Source organism: Dermochelys coriacea, chromosome 3 (genome assembly GCF_009764565.3).
Source record: "Dermochelys coriacea isolate rDerCor1 chromosome 3, rDerCor1.pri.v4, whole genome shotgun sequence".
Lineage (NCBI taxonomy): Eukaryota > Metazoa > Chordata > Testudines > Dermochelyidae > Dermochelys > Dermochelys coriacea.
The window spans coordinates 128,578,962-128,597,464 of record NC_050070.1 but is presented as its reverse complement, the minus strand read 5'-3'; the positions used below and the strand labels follow the sequence as shown (position 1 = coordinate 128,597,464).

Below are 18,503 nucleotides of genomic sequence, written 5' to 3'. Positions count from 1 at the left end.
TTGGGGTCACCCTGTGAGGAATAACCAAATCCAGGGTGAGATTATTGTGCTGTAAGCATGCTGCTGGGGCCAGGGCTCTGAACCAAGGCTTCAAGCACAAATACACGCAGGGCTACAGGGCAGGCAGTAACACCACCTTACCGGTTTGGGCTGAACCCCAAAACGTCACGGCATGTCAATCCTTACCTATCTGAAAATGACAGGCTAGAGCAGCGGTTCTCAAAGCCGGTCCACCCTTGTTCAGGGAAAGCCCCTGGAGGGCCGGACCGGTTTGTTTACCTGCCGCAGCGTCCTCAGGTTCGGCCGATCGCAGCTCCTACTGGCGGCGGTTCGCCGCTCCAGGCCAATGGAGACTGTGGGAAGGGCAGCCAGCAAGTCCCTTGGCCCACGCCATTTCCCGCAGCCCCACTGGCTTAAATTAAAATGCCAATTAAACACCACAATTTGAATAATTTTACAGGTTATAAGTACGAAAAGTACTACTCCCAAGAAGAGACAGCCCTCCATACATATTTATCTTGCTACAGAATGCATTTCTCATGAAAAGTTATATGTTTTAAATATGGATAAAATAGAAGAAATGGAAGAATTAAAAGTAAGTATAACCGGAATGTGGAAAAATCTTATTTACTACATTCCAGCCTTTCACATTTCTCTCATAGAATGCAGTACTAGGAAATATGTATTATTCAGACACTTTTTTATTAACTGAACCAAGATTAATACGATGGGCTTGATATAATAGTTACTAATATATAAAGAGGCATTTCTTTCACCTGTGCTCTTTACTAAATTTGGCTTTTTACTAGATTAAATGTACATTCAAGTAGTTTATACCAAAAATGTTTGCAAAGATTTACAATGTTTTATATTGGAAAGATTTTATTTTCTTCCATTTCAATGTGAATACTCTTAATTGAATATTCCACTCCAGGTCTGGACCTAAACAACATTGCTGTAATGCTTGTGAACCACAAAGCAGAAGTGACTAGTCATTAAAATGTGCATTTTGAGTACATGCAAGTAAATAGACTATATGGCGTTAAGAAAACAGATTTTTCAAAATATTAATCTAAGTTATTGGTAAGAGTATAATTTTTAGATTGTGTCCTTTTGTACAAAATGTAGACTATAAGATCTCTGGGGCAGGAAATGTCTTTCTTCTTATTTTTTTGTACAGCTATTAGGACAACAGGACCCTGCTCCTTGACTGGGGCTCCCAGGCAATACTATAGTAAACATAATAAAAAATAATAAGTCACTGTTTAAAAGTCTAAAAACCGCCAATAAGATTACATTTAGCAGTACGAAAAGATCTCAGTGTGGACTTAAACACATAAGGCAGCTTGTTAAACTAGTTAGGGGGCAGATACATTAAAAATGCTAGTAGGGGGTCCATTACAATTAAGTAGTTAAACTCTATCTAGCTTGCTAGGACAACCAAGGACAACTTATTTTGACAACATATACTTGCCTAACCTACAAATGATTCATTTGCTACTTCATTTGTTTTACTATGAAGGTGCTCTCAACTTTGGACAGATGTGTTTTCACCCATGCACGGGAAAACAGAACATAACCAGGGCAAACATAACCAAAACGTTCACCAAGAAATTCTAATGAAAGATCTGTCAGTAACTTACTACTTAACTCTGGTTACAAAATGTTAAACACAAAAGTAAAAATAACCAGATATATAAGTGAAGAAAACAACTTGGGTCCCAATCCTGCAAATATGTAGACCTTGTCTACATGGGGGAAATGACCAACATATCTATTGCAAAATAAACTATTCCTCAGTATTCAGAGTAGCAGCCGTGTTAGTCTGTATTCGCAAAAAGAAAAGGAGTTCTTGTGGCACCTAAGAGACTAACAAATTTATTTGAGCATAAGCTTTTGTGAGCTACAGCTCACTTCATGGGATGCATTCAATGCATTTACATTTTTTAAAATGAAAACTTTGATTCTGCAAACGGCAGAATCTGTGGCAGCAGAATCACAGGAGCCTGCGTATAATGGACTAGGACATAAACAAACGTCATTCTTGAAAGAAAAGCATCTGGTTGCTAATCAATAGCAAATGAGCTCTCCGAGCCATCCCAAATATATGCATTTTAGTACATTTAACACTTCATTCTCGAGAATAAAACTAACTGACAACAATCCAGTCCTAAAATATACTGGACCACACTAAGAAGCAGCTAAACTATTTGGCAAGAACTAAGTAGCCATGAGTAGTAATCTCTGCTCCTGAAAGGTTCATGACTCGAACAGGTGTCTACATGAGAAGAGTATATAACGTCCTTAATCACATTGTAACATGCTCTCATCAAGCTTCTTTTTTTTTTAAATGAACAATAACATTCACCCAAAAATAAAAACAAAATAAAGTCAAGACATTACTTGTTTAAAACTTCTAAGAGAAACTCTGGGAACATTTTGACATTACTTTCCTGACATAGCATATTTCCAGTTATCCTACATAACATGGTATATGTTGAGGCTTTTAAGTCCTCAGCCTTAGGCTAAGCACTTTTGTTACACAGTTTGGTCCTTTACAGACAGGTATGCTGAAGGTTGTAGTTTCCAGAGAAAACATGTGACCACAGAAAGGCCTCTTAGGAAAGAGGATAATAAAACATCTCTCTTCTGCTCAATATAGACACAACTGGGGAAAGCCGTGGCTTGTTGGTAGGGCTTCTCCAGTGAGGTGGTGACAAAAGGTCTAGGTAGGACCTGAGGTGTGGTTCCTGGCTGAGAATGAACAAGGGCAAGGAACTGAGCTAAATATGCTCCGAGAAAGAGCTGGGAAGAAGGCCTAAGCAGCAGTAAAGGAAGCATGCCAGGCAAAAAAGTAGTCCGGGAAGTGTGGAGGGGAGAATGAAATAGGAACGTAAGGTTGGCACAATTAGCTTCTTCACAGTTGTGGGCCCCCAGGTTGGAGTCCCTTGTAGAGGAAGGGCACGGGTGCCTCTATGGCACGAGAGTGCCACTAGAGGCAGCATTATGAGACTCCCTCCACAAAGGGGCAAGAGTGTCAATCTCCTAATGCAAGGGAAAAGGAAAAGGAAAAGGTCACAGACTGACAAGAGGGCTGGGGTCCAAAAATAGTAAAAGACTTTTTGGAAAAAAGCCTTTGCTTTGGGATTTTAATTTAACCTGGAAGAGGGAGGGATTTTAATTTAACCAGGGGGGAAGACTACCATACCAGTGAAGAAAAACTGAGCTCTGGTTGCAACTCAATGACTGAGGTTACGATAAGCAACTCTGTTAAATCATATGGTGAAGACGTTCTCCCACTGAGAGAATATATGTTGTCTCCTGGATGCTGAATAAATCATCTTCAAGAATTGCATAAGGCAACATACAGTCTCATTAAAAAAATAAAATAAAACCAACCAGCCACAAATACATCTCTGTTCCCATCCCAGAGTTTCCAATCTAACTATAACAATGAAGTTCCAAAAGAGTAGACAAGGAGAGAGCAGACAACAAGATTACACAGTTCCTGAAACTGTATGCATAGCATTTTTTTTTTAAAAAGCATTAAACAAAAGTCTTAGTCAATTCATTTCTTGTTGGCATTGTGGCAAATATGGGGTTTAAGGTGGGATTTAAACAATTAAAGAATGACAGCAGTTCAGAAAGGTAATTCCTTACCTAGGGAGCAGCACAGGGAAAGGTACAAACAGCTGCAAGAATCAAAACAAACAGTATATTGACACAGCAATGGCTAGAATAGAATGGGTAGAGGAGATTAGGCAATAAGAGACTAGGTCAGGTAAGTAAAATACAGTAGAACCTCAGAGTTATGAACATCTTGGGAATGGATGTTGTTCGTAACTCTGAACAAAACATTATGATTGTTCTTTCAAAAGTTTACAACTGAACACTACTTAATACAGCTTAAAAACTTTACTATGCAGAGGAAAAACTGCTGTTTGCCTGTTTCATTTAAATTAAAACGGCTTAGAGTTTCCTTACCTTGTCAAATCTTTATTTTTTTTAACTTTCCCTTTTATCTTTTTTAAAAATATTTCACGTTTAACACAGTACTGTACTTGCTTCCCTTTCCCCCCCCCAAGTGCTGCCTGATTGTGTACTTCTGGTTCCAAATGAGATGCATGGTTGATCAGTCAGTTCATAACTCTGGTGTTTATAACTCTGAGGTTCTACTGTGGTGGGAAGTATTGTGCTGGTCTCCAATGGGAAAAAAAGAAGCTTGGATTTAATGCAGTGGAGCAGAAAGAGCCAGCAGCATGATTCAGAGAGGATAACAGGGGTGTGGTAACATGGACAAGTAAGTTGACTATAGCACTACCACAAGATTATATTTTAAAAGACAAATGACCTAAGGAGGCAGAGTTAAGGTTGAACACTCAGCCTTACCTCTGCATTTCTTGACTTTGGGGTATTTGATTTTTTCAACCTTAAATTTTGCATTAGTGTTTGTTTGCCTGGAATTACCCATATTTTGGGCACAGAACTATGGACTACTGCATATCTGAGGAGTGGGTGACACTACATATTGAAAAAAGCAGGAGTGACACTGATAATCATAACAGTTTCATATTTGCCATTATGAGCAGAAGCAGTGAAATTTCACTCTCCAGCTACTTGGGAATTCTTGAACCTTTTTATGTCCTGCAATCTATTCTTGTATTCACTTAATGTGGTTAAGCATCCTTTTAACACATTATATAGCTGACTATCAGCAACATCTAACCTTTTTAATGAAAAATGGATATTGAGGAAAAAGTGGTATCTGCGTGACCATAACAACAGAGCAACAATTTCAACAGTAAAGCCAACAGACTCTACTAATTCATTTACAAGCCAACAGTAAAATCTCTCATATTTCCTGTACTTTTAGCTCACTGAAATGAACTTTACATAAAACTGTTTTATGCATAAAAACTGTCATATATTAGGCACAAGTATATTTTGCTTGAAAATATTTCAAGAAACTTCCATTGAAGTTTAAAATACCTGTTTTTGAAAACTTAACTGCCCTCCTACATACCTGAAATCTAACTTCACTGACAGCATGGCGTATCATTAAATTACTACTTCATCCTGTGGCTTCCTACTCCGCCTTCAGCAACATAACACACTTGCCAATCTGGAATTTATTTCTCACGCACCTCTCTGGGTTTTGTGAGTCACCACCTTACTTCCCTTAGTTAATAAAGCATCTTTTCAAATAAAAAACATTCTGACACAACGTTAAGTGCAACAGTGTTTTCCTTCACAGACATATACTCACTATTTACACTACTAAAATTAAAACAAGCCAAGATGAAATCATAGAATATCAGGGTTGGAAGGGACCTCAGGAGGTCATCTAGTCCAACCACCTGCAGAACCAATCCCCAATTTTTGCCCCAGATCCCTAAATGGTCCCCTCAAGGATTGAACTCACAAGCGTGGGTTTAGCAGGCCAATGCTCAAACCACTGAACTATCCCTCCCATTAGAACAGAAGCCACCCTCTCCATCTAGCACATGGACCAGCCAGCATGTTCAGTCTATTCAATTCTTAACATTATTTTAAGTTTCAGATGATCTTCATAACCCATATTGATGGGCACATTTCTTTTTGACTAGGAGGGACATAAAAATTGTTTTTCTGGTATCTTTGCATTATTGGGGCACCGTTAAACATAAATTTAAAAGTATATTCTATTTCCTTTATTTTGTTAAACCTGCTTTAAATAGAAGACATCAAGAAGTCTCATGTTTTGTCAGAAAAAGCACATTTGCATAAACATAACACCCTAATATTTCAAAAGGACTCATTTTTCTCAACTGAGTCAGTAGCACTTTAGTCAATTACAAATTCACCTGTCAGGAGGGAATTCTTTAAAAAAGTATTTGTCTGAACCTTACAGAATTAGTTAGCCACTAACCCAAGAAGTAATTTACATAAGAAATATTCAGAGAGCAACATAGTGCATCTTCCTACAAGGAAAAGCCTTCAGGCCACTGCTATGTTGCCTTTGCTATGCTTTACATAGTGGTCAAGAACTTACACTTATTATGGTTCTCAAGGCAGCTTACAATAATGTTAGGTTTGCAAAGACTGCACATTCACTTTACTCAGTTAATGAGAAGCTTTTGTAAGTAAAGCATCTCTTAATGTAATCAAGCAGACTTTCATCACCTGCTTTTCCATAAATTAGCTTTTCAACCCAGCTTTCATGGAAAATTGTGAATCAATGGTGAGCCAAATGAGTAATTCCATAGTACAAGCTTAAGTGTAACTGAACTATAAATCATTAAACAATAACTTTAAAAGGTATGACCGCTTTTATCTTTTGTAAAAAACGGTGAAAAGTGTCAGACTGAAATCACTGTAAAGGCTTCTATTCACTAAAAGAATAGGTACAGCATAGGTAACTGCACGTCAAGATTTTCCACTTTACCAAAAACAGAATGAACATGGAAAATAAATTCTCTTTGCAGGGAATCCCTGAAGATTGCCAATTTCTCTAAAACCCAATCTCTGAAAACAATCTTAAAGTAAACACAGCCTTAAGCTTTTTCAGACCCATAATTTCTAGCTAGTGAAGCTCTTTAAGTGGTAGGAGGGGTGAAAGCTGTAATGTACACAAAGCACAAACAAGGTACAAGTGTTTTTGACACCATGTTGTCTCACCTTTTTCTGCACAGGGCTGGATGACAAAGTGTTAAAAATGCACAATTCTTGCCTATGCTTCAGCTTCCATCGGTGCTGCCATTAATGGAGCTGCATGCATTGAGAATTATGCATTTGAAAAACTAAGTGTTCTAGAGGCCTATCAACTCATGTTCATATAAGCTCTATCAGACATCCCTCAAATGACAATGACTTTTAACCTTTATCAGTCACCCAGGATCAGATCTGAATCCATCACTTAAAGGTGAAAAATTGCATCTCATTTCCAACCCTATCCCATCCAATCAACATTTCACCATTTTTCCTAAACATACACATACACATACACACACACACAAATATATCTATATCTATATACACACACACCACAATTTAAAAGCCAGTTCCGTAAATTTAGAGATGTACTGCCTAGACCAAGTTTCTGTTTGCACTTACATGGTCTCCGAATGAGAAAAAAAAAAATATCAAGTAAACAACAAATCCCCTCAATGTTGAAATCTGAACCTGTCAGAGTTAGCCTAACAGATGCTGCTGTTGAACCTACAAAGGCAGATTTGATATCCGTGGGCAAAAGTCTCTAATATTTGACTTAAATGAAACTAGACAATTTTTTCAGAAGTTTGCTTTTTAAAATAATTATTAAATATGAAATGACCATCTATTTGACTTCAGAAGCTAGATTTAACATAAAACAAATACAAGATTAACCAAAGTTGTGCATAAGCTTAGAGATGCACATGAAAATTACAATATATGTTAATGAAAAAAATGTCATTAGATTAAAGTATTTTTTCTGGAAATTCTAAATAAAATAAATTTTGGTTCATGACTGCCATCCTACTCAGCAGCCCTCGGGCAAGCTTAAAACTACTCTAAAATGTTTCTCCAAAAATAAATCTAACTCAATATGTAACTTAGCTATGTAGGATAAGAAAGCTGAATTATCAATATTATGAAAACCACAATCCTTTCACTTTGACTTGAGAGTAAGATGCGTAGTAAAGTTAAAGGTGTATTATCATCAAGACAATAATAATGTCTAGTTTTTACACACACAACTTTTCATTGGCAGATCTCAATGCGCTTTACAAAAAAGGAGGTACGCTATACAGCTGGGCGAACAACTGATTTTTCAGTTTGCTGGCAGTTCTGAAAAAAAAAAATCAAAAAAAAGGTTCACATCAAGCTGAACCAAAACTGAAAATTCAAAGTGTCATTGAATCAAAAAAGTCAAGAAAAAATTCATTTTGGTTAAATGAAATATTTCTTTTGACCCTGGCTAGATTGACTAAATAGCCAGAGGAGGACAATGACAAGATGATGGTAGTGATGCCTCTCTTACCCCAGTGGTTAGAACACTCACCCAGGTTGTGTGAGACGCAGTTCAGTTCCCCCCTCTGGCTGATGTGAAGGAGGAATTTGAACTAGGGTCTCCCACTACTCAGTGGAGTACCCTAACCACTGGGTAGGGCCCTACCAAATTCATGGTCCATTTTGGTCAGTTTCACTGTCATAGCATTGTAAATTTGTAATTGTAAAATTGTAAATTTCATGATTTCAGCTATTTAAGTCTGAAATTTCACAGTGTTGTAATTTTAGGAGTTCTGACCCAAAAAGGAGTTGGGGAGGGGGGTTGCAAGGTTATTGTAGAGGAGGTTGCGGTACTGCTACCTTATTTCTGCGCTGCTGCTGCTGGTGGCTGCGCTGCCTTCAGAGCTGTGCAGCTGGAGAATGGTGGCTGCTGGCTAGGAGCCCAGCTCTGAAGACAGCAGTGCAGATGTAAGGGTGGCACAGTATGGTATTGCCACCCTTAATTCTGCACTGCTGTTGGAGGGGTACTGCCTTCAGAGCTGGGCATCCAGCCAACAGCCATCACTCTCCAGCTGCCCAGCTCTTAAGACAGCACAGAAGTATGGGTGGCAATACTGTGACCCCCCAACTCCCTTTTGGGTCAGGACCCCCAATTTGAGAAATGCTGGTCTCCCCTCTGAAATATGTATAGTATAGGGTTAAAGCACACAAATGACCAGATTTCATGATCCATAATGCATTTTTCATGGTTGTGAATTTGGTAGGGCCTTAACTATGGGATATTCTAGGAAGGTCTCAATTTTTCCTGATGAAGCAGCTCCTCTTCATATAAATAATAAGCCATTGGCCTGGGGGATTTGAACTTGCGACTCCTACCTCTCAAGTGAGTGCCCTAACCACTCGACCATGGAGTCATTTTAATTCTCTCTTTGGTCCAATGAACATGTTTCCCGTCAAAAACTTAACAGCATGTTGTAAACAAAGTAAATATTTTCACTGCAAAAACTTAGCAGTGAAAAATTCTTATAGCAAACTGAATTTAAGTAACAGCACCCCCCCCTTACACACAGTTAAAAAAAGAAATTTGCTACTGAATAATATTATCTGGTTTATGGTACCCAAAGTACCAAATCAAGCTCAAAGCACCACTGTTCTGGGTGATATCCAAGCACATAATGTGACACGTTGCAAAAAGCTCAAATTCTAAATAGATAAAACAGAAATCCAGCAATAGACTAACAAATAAGCAAAATTTTAAGAGTACAAGAATTTATTAGTTCCATTTTCTTTTTGGAAGGGAGTTGTTTTGTTTTGGACTCGATTTTTTGTTGATTTCCTCAAACTACAAACAAATCCATTACTTGGTTCAGATATCCCAACCAACTTGCTGTAGCTTAGATGACCTAGCATTCTTTAAAATATTGTTGAATAGTAAGCTATATCTTTAAAACAATTTTTTATTAGTTCTAGTTTAATACAAATTCAAGCAAGTCTCTCAATATTGCATAAACCACAGCAAAGCAAAATTTCTTAGAACTATGAAATTACAGAATTTCACTATTTCAGTCGATCTTGAAAACATAATTCAATTTATGTTAGTTGCTCTGATATTAAATTAAGTCATAACACAGTATTTTATGTTCATTTGTAAACTTCTTGGTCAGGAACCTAATCTTATTTGATACCTGTAAGTGTCACACGCTGTACATCTGGGGCACTAATAAGTAACGTGGACTACTAAAAGATTTCTGAAATACACATTAATGTTAAAAAAAAATATTTTAAATACCTACAATGCTATTAGGTGTAAATGTTACCCTCTTTCAATAAGTGCACACTGTATTTCTGTGAAAACATTTGTATTTAAAGAGGCTTGTTCACAGTGTAACAAAATATAAACCCCTAACTGTGCACTATTCACTTTACTTGGCAAAAAATCTTGAAAGTTGTGAAGTATTTTGACTGCAAGTGAAAGCTCATCTATAGAATTTAAAGCCCTTTAGCAAAATGTCACTTTAAAAAATCCACACAGCATGTATATGAAACAGAAACCAAGAGAAGTTAAATAATTTTCTCAGATCAAACAGCAAGCCAGGGAGAACTGGGAATGGAACCCAAATTCCATATTCTACCCAATGGATCACACTGTCCAAAACCCTGTGGATAACTTGTTTTATTTTTACAGTTAGGATACTCAAAGAAGCCCAAAGGGAGTGAAAGCTGTCAATGGAATTTATCTAATCCCTTTAGGACTGATCCACACAAACTTGCATTGAAATAACATACATTCCAAAATAAGAGCATCCACACAGACTTGCACTGAAACACCACCAGGTGTGAACTGATTATTTCTGGTCCACACAGGAGCTTGTACTATCTTCAGGCTCATTTAAAAATCCCAGCCTACATGTCTGTAAAACACAATCAAATAAATGGGACTACTCACAGTAGTAAAATTAAGCATGTACATTTGCAGGATCTGGGCCTAAACTGCAAATCTATTTGTCCAAAGTGAATAAAATATAATTTCTCATTACAATCATGATAAAGGGCAATCAAGTAGCTTATGTGCAAGGACTGGTAAATCTGAATGGTAAATGTGGAAAGCCAACCTAAAGAAACAATTTTTTCAAGCTGGCTGTCATTAGCACAATAACACTGCACAAACATAATTTGCCCTAAATGGGAAGAAAGAGATGAGATAGGAAACACTGGGGGAGATAACAGGGAATAGGTAAAAATTCAACTACTGATATTGTGTGTCAATCTATAGGTTACTCCTGGGGGAATTCTATGCCAAAAAATTAAAAATTCTGCATCCAAAAGATCTGCACATCTTATTTGTCAAAACAACAATATAATCTCCCCAGTTTCAATTATTTTGGTAATTTATTTCAAAATATTTGTCAGCATGTATGTAACAATTCACACAACAACAAGAAGATTGCCCCAGCAGTAGAGAGTTAAAGAAATCCTTATGACAACCCAGTTTCTGTTATGCTTTTGTCAGACACCTCAGTCTGGGTGTGTCACGTGCCAGCTAGGCACACCTTGGGGAAAAACTCTACCCATTGCGCCTTTTAGTCGATTCTCATTTTTTCACCCTGCCCCTGGAAGAGTAACCATATTTCAAGCTCTGCCAGGGGTATTGCAGGGTTGGGGGGGCTGTGTGGGGCCTCTCCAGCCCAGACTCCTTCTCCCCCTTCCCCCAGAGCCCCACCAAAGGCTCTACTCCACACAGCTTTATTGCTGTCCTGACGGGCAGATGCGAGCCATACCTGCTGATAGTGGGGGGGAAGCGGGGGACGGAAGAGGGCACAATTTAAAGGTTCGGCCGCCTACAGAGCAGCTCAAGTCATGCCACGCTTACCCTCAGTTTCCCCTCCCAGAAAGTAGCAGCCCTTCCCTGCAGCTCCCAGCTGTTGCTCCTGCCTCTCTCCACGGGCACCACTTGCCAGCTCCAGCTCCGCACCACATCACCAAGCGGGACCAGCAAACTCAGGAACTGCAACCTGTCTGGGCCTCCCACGCAAGCACACTGCGAGCTGGGGAACCGGGCTCTGCCAGGTCCACCATCCCCTAGTGGAGACCAGCAGCTCCACAGCGCCAGTTGTGTGGGAAAAATATTAAATTCTGTGCTGGACGTTAATTCTGCATTACGCGGTGCGCAGAATTCTCCCAGGAATAAACAGTCCCACATTGGAAGAAAACTTTGCTCCCAAACCAAGCTATGAAAACTGCATTAGTAGTAGCCCCTACTTTTTTAATTAAGTGCCTACAGGATATCAATGTGTTTTGTAATACTTAATAAATAAAAAAAAAGGAGTTGGGATTGTGATAAACGCAGCAAGATACCACAAATTACATAGAACCCTCATCTTGGTGATATTAATAGTACAAGAGAAGTTCACAGCAGTGCATAGAACAGACCACGTCCAATGAAATATATTACTTTTTTCAAGCTCTAATAATTTAATGATATTAGATTACTTTTAGCTTTTTCATGGTTCCCCACCTCTGTATTAGTCTGTACTTGGAACTCAAAATGGGACTGCAATTTAAAGAAGGCAAGATTCTTTCTGGGACCTTTGTTAATAAACAACCACAAACAGGCCCCGGCCAAAAGCTAGTGTTAATTTCCTTCTTCGCCCTGAGAACATGCACATGATCAGTCTCCACCCTATGAGCAGGGACCTCACTGTCAGACAAATAGGACTATAACCTATCTACCCAAACCCTCCCCCACACTCTTTCAAACCAGACACACAACACTGACCAGCTGAAGTGAACATGACAAGAGGTAGCAGTGGGGTGTGGCCTGAATGTTACTTTTTTAAAAAACAACCCCAGCTTCATTCCAGTCATTAAAAAAAACGCCCATTTCATTAGGAAGAAATCACCCACTGTGTTTTTCCGGTACAACATGTGAACTCTCAGGACTAGGAATCTGCCTGATATTTACTTTAAACTGAACGTTGGCAACCTCAAAGTTTTCAAACACATTGAGCCAAAAAGGCTCAGTCGTCACGCCCTTTGAAAGCTACACAGGAGATTTCACCAACAGCTCACCGTGAGCTGTGAAGTAAAGGACGCCGCGTTTTAAAGGGGGCATTTTCCGCACAAAGCGAAACATTTAAAACACTCCCAGCGTTTCCCTCGCCGGCCGCTGCCCTCCCATGTCTAAGCGTTACAAACCAGCCCGCCTGTTTGCATCACCCTGAAGCCCCGGGCAGCGCCTCTCCCAGAGGGTCCCTCCCTGTCCCCGCTTAGCCGGGGGGGGGGGTTCCTGCGATCTTTCCCATCTCTTCTCGGTCGCAAACCTGCCCCTCACCCGAGGCTCTGGGGGCATTTTGAGAACGAAAAATCACCCCCGCCTCGTCCCCCCGGGGCACCAGCCCCACCTCGGCCAGGGGAAGAGTCACCTTCGGGCAGGGGGAGGGTCGGGTCTATGTCATTTCTCCGCTCCCCTCCTACCCAACCCCAGCGCTACCGATAGCGCCCCGCGGTTCTGGGCAGAGCCGGGGAGGGGGGCCCCATGTCCCCCGCCCGCCAGTCTCGGGGCGGGGCCGGGGTATCGGGGAGGGGCGCGCCAGGCTGACCCGGTGGCGGCGGGGGGGGGCGCGGCCTGTGCCGGGCGCGGCGTCTCACCTCGCGTGGGGGGGGGGGGGCGGAAGAGGGGTCCCAGCGGCCGGGCCATGGGGGCCGCTCTCGGCGGAGGGGGCTGGGCCGGGCGCAGGTGCTGGGAGCGGAGGGGGCCGCGGTGGGGCCGGGCGGCCCCTGGCTGGGGGCAGGTGGCCGGGGGGGGGGTCTCACCTCGGTGGGGGGGCTGATCTCGAACAGGTCCAGCCGGTTCGCGTTCCAGTGGTTGATGATATCGGCGAGTTTGCGCCGCTCCTCCTCCCGGCTGCCGCCGCCCGACATCCTCCTCCTCCGCCGCTGCCGCCGGGGCGCTCGGTGCCGGGGCCTCTCCGCCGGGCCGAGCCGGGCCGGGCCGGGGGGGTCTCCTGGTCGGGGGCGGGCGCTCCTCGCTATTTGCTTGTTTTTATCCCAGTCCCCGGGCGCGCCCGGCGCTTTCCCTCCGTCTCGGTGATAACGGGGGGAGCCGGGGCGGCGCCTCCCGCTCGGCAGCGTCTATCCCGGAGCCGAGCGCAGCCGCTTCCCCTGCCCCGGTGTCTCCCTCACACACACACACACACACACCGTCCCGTGCGCGCCGCCGCCGCCTCTGCGCGCACTCTCCTCCCACGCCGCTCACCTCCCCGCGCCCGGCTGCGCCGCCCCGCGCCTGGCGACTGCGGCGGGAGCGCGCCTCGGCTGGTTCGGCCCCGCTGCAGGGCAGCCGGCGCGGGGCTGGAGCGATGCGCTCTCCCGGGCCGGGACCCCGCGCCGCTGGTGCGCGCCGGCCGGGGTAGGGGGCGCTCCTGATAATAGGGGCCCGCTCCTGGTGCACGACCCGAACGACAGGGGCGGAGCAGGGATCCGCCCCCCGCCTCCCAGGGCTCAGGGCCGGATCGGGGCCCTGTGCTTAACTCCCAGCCATAAAGGGCGGACCCACCGCAACCTTTTCCCTGAGCCGATCACTGGGAGGATTGGTTTTACCGGCTGGTTGTATCCTTATCAGAAGCAATAACAGTTTTGCTCTTTGTATTTCCTGGCTCTGTTGGCAACCTCACGCTCTGAACAAACAAAAACCCCAGCAATTGGAGCACATGGCTGGGAGAAAAAGTGGAGATTCCTGGGCTCTCTTTGATGCTCTGCCACTAGCTCCCCATGTGGCCCCGAGCATGTCACTTCACCTCTCTATCAATTAGCCTTTCTCCCCTGTAAATCGAGGAGAATGATACTTTGCTGGCTCACAGCGGTGTGGCAATGTTTAATAACATTTCTCCAGCCTTGATAGCCTGGCATGAAAGCAGCTGTATAAAAGCAAAGTGTTGATATAAATTTTCACAGCCTGAGAGAAATCTGAGATGACGTTAAAGTGTCAGGTTTTTATTTTTTAAAAAAATAAATATATTTTTTTTGCAAAATCTGTTGGATATATATGTTCAATGGGCACTTGGGTTAGATTTCAAAATCCAGCAAGTTTTCTTTCATGGTGGAATTACAAGGCTTTAACCAGTTGCAATCCATACTATACTGTTTTCAGAGTAGCAGCCGTGTTAGTCTGTATTCGCAAAAAAGAAAAGGAGGACTTGTGGCACCTTAGAGACTAACAAATTTATTCCACCGAATGCATCCGATGAAGTGAGCTGTAGCTCACAAAAGCTTATGCTCAAATAAATTTGTTAGTCTCTAAGGTGCCACAAGTCCTCCTTTTCTTTTTTATACTATACTGTGTTCGTAGTACTGCAACATTTTTATTTATTTTGCATTGGAAAATGTAAACAAAACAAAACCCTACCTTGAATGTCCACTCTTGGCCCTATTATCAAAACATTTTTTCAGTTTTGTTCAATATCTGAAATAACAAAATAATATCGTATCTGTTGTGATAGAGCTGTGAAATGTACTTGGCAGAGTATTTCAAGTCCCTCCTTATCTTAGCAGTTCAGATTAATTGTTTTTGTTGCTGAGGTTTTCATTGGCTGGGCTATTTTAAAATGGAGGTTCTAGTACTCAGAAGCCTTGTCCACATAGAGAATTATATAGTTTTGATTTTAACGAGTGGGGGGTGGTACCAATGTAAGTACAAGCAATGGTGGCTAGTCTATGATACCACTGGTTTTACAGATGCAGGTCATTTACGGTTTTGCCCTACCTCTATACTTGTGCTGTGTCATACCTTTGCAGTTGCACAGCCCTGTGGGAACTTGTGCCCAGAACAGTGCCCTGAAGCAATGACTTCTGGGAGATTTTAGAAGGCTTTCTGGAAGCTCTGGTGAACTGTAAAAGAAGAAATTAAGCTCCAGTCTACTATGAAAGTCTCATAAATCTGCTAATACCAGTAACCTTTCTTAGTCCTTTAGCAAAATGGAAAATTTAGCTCTCAGCAAGAAAAGCTTCTTTTAAAAAAAAAAAAAAAAAAAAAAGGCTGTACCAGATAACAGAGAATGTTCTGGCAGTGCCTGCAGAGAGCTAGAGACCATATAAACTTCATGCTATAGTAGCTGTGCACCCACCACTGCCTGAGCAGACAGCTGTATGCTTTGCTTGCAGATTACATTTGCTGAATGGAGTGCTGCTTTTGTGTCTGCACCCCTTCCACAGACTCATGAAACTAAGTTGTTCTCAAGACCTGCAATGAGTAATAGTGGCTGTTTAACTTCAGGATTAGGAAGGAGGCTGTTCCGTGCCTGGTGCAAATTGATCCCAATATTGCTGTGCCAGACCATAAGGATAATATTAATAGTAAATGGAATTATTTAACAGAGTTTCAGAGCGATTGTCAAAAGTCATCTTTCTTTAAGGCATCACCTAATGTTATTTGGGACTATTAACAAAACAATTTTCTGGAATCTTTATGTTTTGAGATTTATTTTTTTCCTTTATCACTTATATTGCGCCATAAATGGACATGATGCTTCATACAAAAATGAGATGACCAGGTCCCTGCTGGAAGGGAATACAGCTTATTGCCCAGTTCTGCTAAAATTATTCCCACAAAATAGCTCCACTTAAGTCAATGGGACAATTGGATTTGACTCTAAATTAGACAAATCATCAAACAGCTGATGACAAAGAATGGAACAAGGCTGGCAGAAACAACAGAAGAAAAGGGAAAAGGAAAACTGCTCTAAGGAGAGTTTTTTTTTACAAGATGTAAAATTGCTTTTTCAAATTTTGTTTTCCCTTACATGAACAATGTAATGCTTGATTTACTTTACAAAAATAACCATAGATGATTAGGTAATTAAACTATCATAAAAAGCCATTGTTGTGATTATTTATACAGTGCCCAATGTGTGACAGGCACTTTACTGAACAAATAAGACACATGCCCTTCCCTATGGAGCTTACAATCTAATTTTAGTCCTGACAAGACTGAGCACAATAAACAGAAGGTGGGGGTTGAGGGGAAGAACTAAGAATGATGATGGTTAAAATAGTAAAAGTATGCGGTTATGGTTCTGTTATATTAGATTATTGTTTTCTTTCTCCCTCAGATTTGTTTGTAGGACTCACAGAAGAAAGTCTTTAGGAGTGATTTGAATGAAGAGAGGACGGGCAACCTGGCACATTGGGGTGGAGTGGTCATTTTGCACAAAGAAGCAGTATGGAAGAAAGATATGGTGCAGGTCTCAAGGCTGGGGTAGCAAAAGGGTTCCTAGGGGGATATATAATAACAATGAGGTTTGAGATGTAGACCATGGCAGACTTATGAAGGGTCTTGAAGGTGGTAAGCCCAAGAAATGTAAACTTAATACGGTGGATAATGGAGATATTTGTGGGGGAGTGCCATGGTCTGATTTTAGCAGTTGCATTTCAGATCAATTGGCAGGGAATTAATGTGCATATTAGGGAGGCCATGGTGGAAATGGTTTCAGAAGCAAGATGAAGATTACCAGTGTGTAGAGAAGTGTCTCAGCTGTTGAGAGGGAAAGAAAGCATCAGAATTTTTGAAATATTGAAGGGGGAAAAGTAGCAAGATTTGGTAACAGTCCTGATGTGCGGTAAGGAGGGAGAAGTTAAAGATTACCCTTAGGCTGAGTGAGTAAGAAAATATTTGTGTTAGCCTCAATAATGGAGAAGAGCGAAGGCAGAGGGTTTTGGGAAGAAAAAATAAGCAGCATACATGGAGCTAATGCCATCAAATACGCAGGGTTGAAGACAAATGCAGTTACAGTAGTCTGTACAGGAGACAGAGTAAAGCAGACTTTAGAGACCTTCCCTGTTTGGTGATCACGCTCATATGAGGGAAAGGGAGATTGCAACAGGTACCACCTTGAGAGTGTACAGATGGTAGGCTAACTAGTGGTTTAAAGAGAGCTGCCTACTCGCCAAGATCTCAGAAATCAGCCCCAGCTGGACAGTGTTCCTCCTGTGTGGGTGGAGTGACAGCATCTCTGCTCCTGCCCCTTGCTGCTCACTCAATGCTACTTCCAAGTTCTTGGGGGCCAGTTAAGGACTGGGTGAGAGTAGGGCACTGTTTGGAGGGCTACCCTCTTTTTGAGATTCTGGCTGCTACTTACCAGCTGCCATAGTACCAGTGATCAGAATTCAGTATATACATTTAAGAAATGTACCTAGCACAGAACCTCAGACACTAGTGCCATACCATATCAATCAGTACACTGTAGGAGGTTATGAAGAAATTCAGGATGAAACGATGACTTAACCCTACCTGAAGCCACCCACTTTTGTGTTTATGCTGTAATTTATAGAATGAAATGTAACTCCTTCATTAAAGCAACATAAATATTGCAAACTTAGGACATCAAGCAGCAGCCTTTATTTAGGCAAAACATCCACTGAAGTCAATAGACTAGCCAGAGTAAGGACTGCAAGTTTGGACAGGATAAATTTACAGAAGTCAGGTGCGGGAGAAGTGTTTCACATTACAACATTAACTCACCTACATTAATTGAACACACTGTATACATCAAAGTATCAGTTATCAGCCTAATTGCTGAACAAAAGTACTACACGTGCTATGTGGGCAAGTTAATATTGCATTAAAAATCTCATATTTTGTATGGCTGTAGTATGTTTAAATCTGCAGTCTTATGCTTCTAGCAATGTAGGGGCTTGCATTTAATTTCTTTGACTTTTTTTCTTAAATAACTAAGTGGAAGGGGTGAGCACAATCAAGTTATGTAGTTGTGTTTTGTGGAACTCTTTCCATTTTAAACTCAGCCATCCACACTCTCTCCTTTTTTTTTTTTGTTTCTTTTTTCCTTTTTTTTTTTTTTGGCATTACCCAATGCCATACAATTGCAGGTAATCACACAACTTAATAAAATATCATACCTAGTTTTATACATTGAAGAATCACAAAGCAGTCAAATGAATTTCCCTAAGCAAAATGCTTAACTTTTATGAAACAAAGAAAAAGATCCCAGATAGTTGAGAGATAAAAACAGCCAGTCTCACCA

General features: G+C 41.6%; 1 protein-coding gene across 28 annotated transcripts in view; it reads right to left on the bottom strand.

The window, feature by feature from the left end:
- The window catches only part of AFDN (afadin, adherens junction formation factor), a 213,111-nt gene extending 199,365 nt beyond the window's left edge, over positions 1-13,746 (bottom strand). For 8 of the 28 annotated variants that reach the window (XM_038394719.2, XM_043511308.1, XM_043511314.1 and 5 more), the window contains exon 1: positions 13,282-13,744. In XM_038394719.2, coding sequence (XP_038250647.1) covers positions 13,282-13,389 — 108 coding nt within the window. In that variant the 5' untranslated portion in view covers positions 13,390-13,744. Of the gene's footprint in view, positions 1-13,281 lie in introns of all 28 variants that reach the window. The other 20 variants (XM_038394708.2, XM_043511318.1, XM_043511306.1 and 17 more) reach the window with 4 other exon arrangements.
- Positions 13,747-18,503: the final 4,757 nt, after the last annotated feature.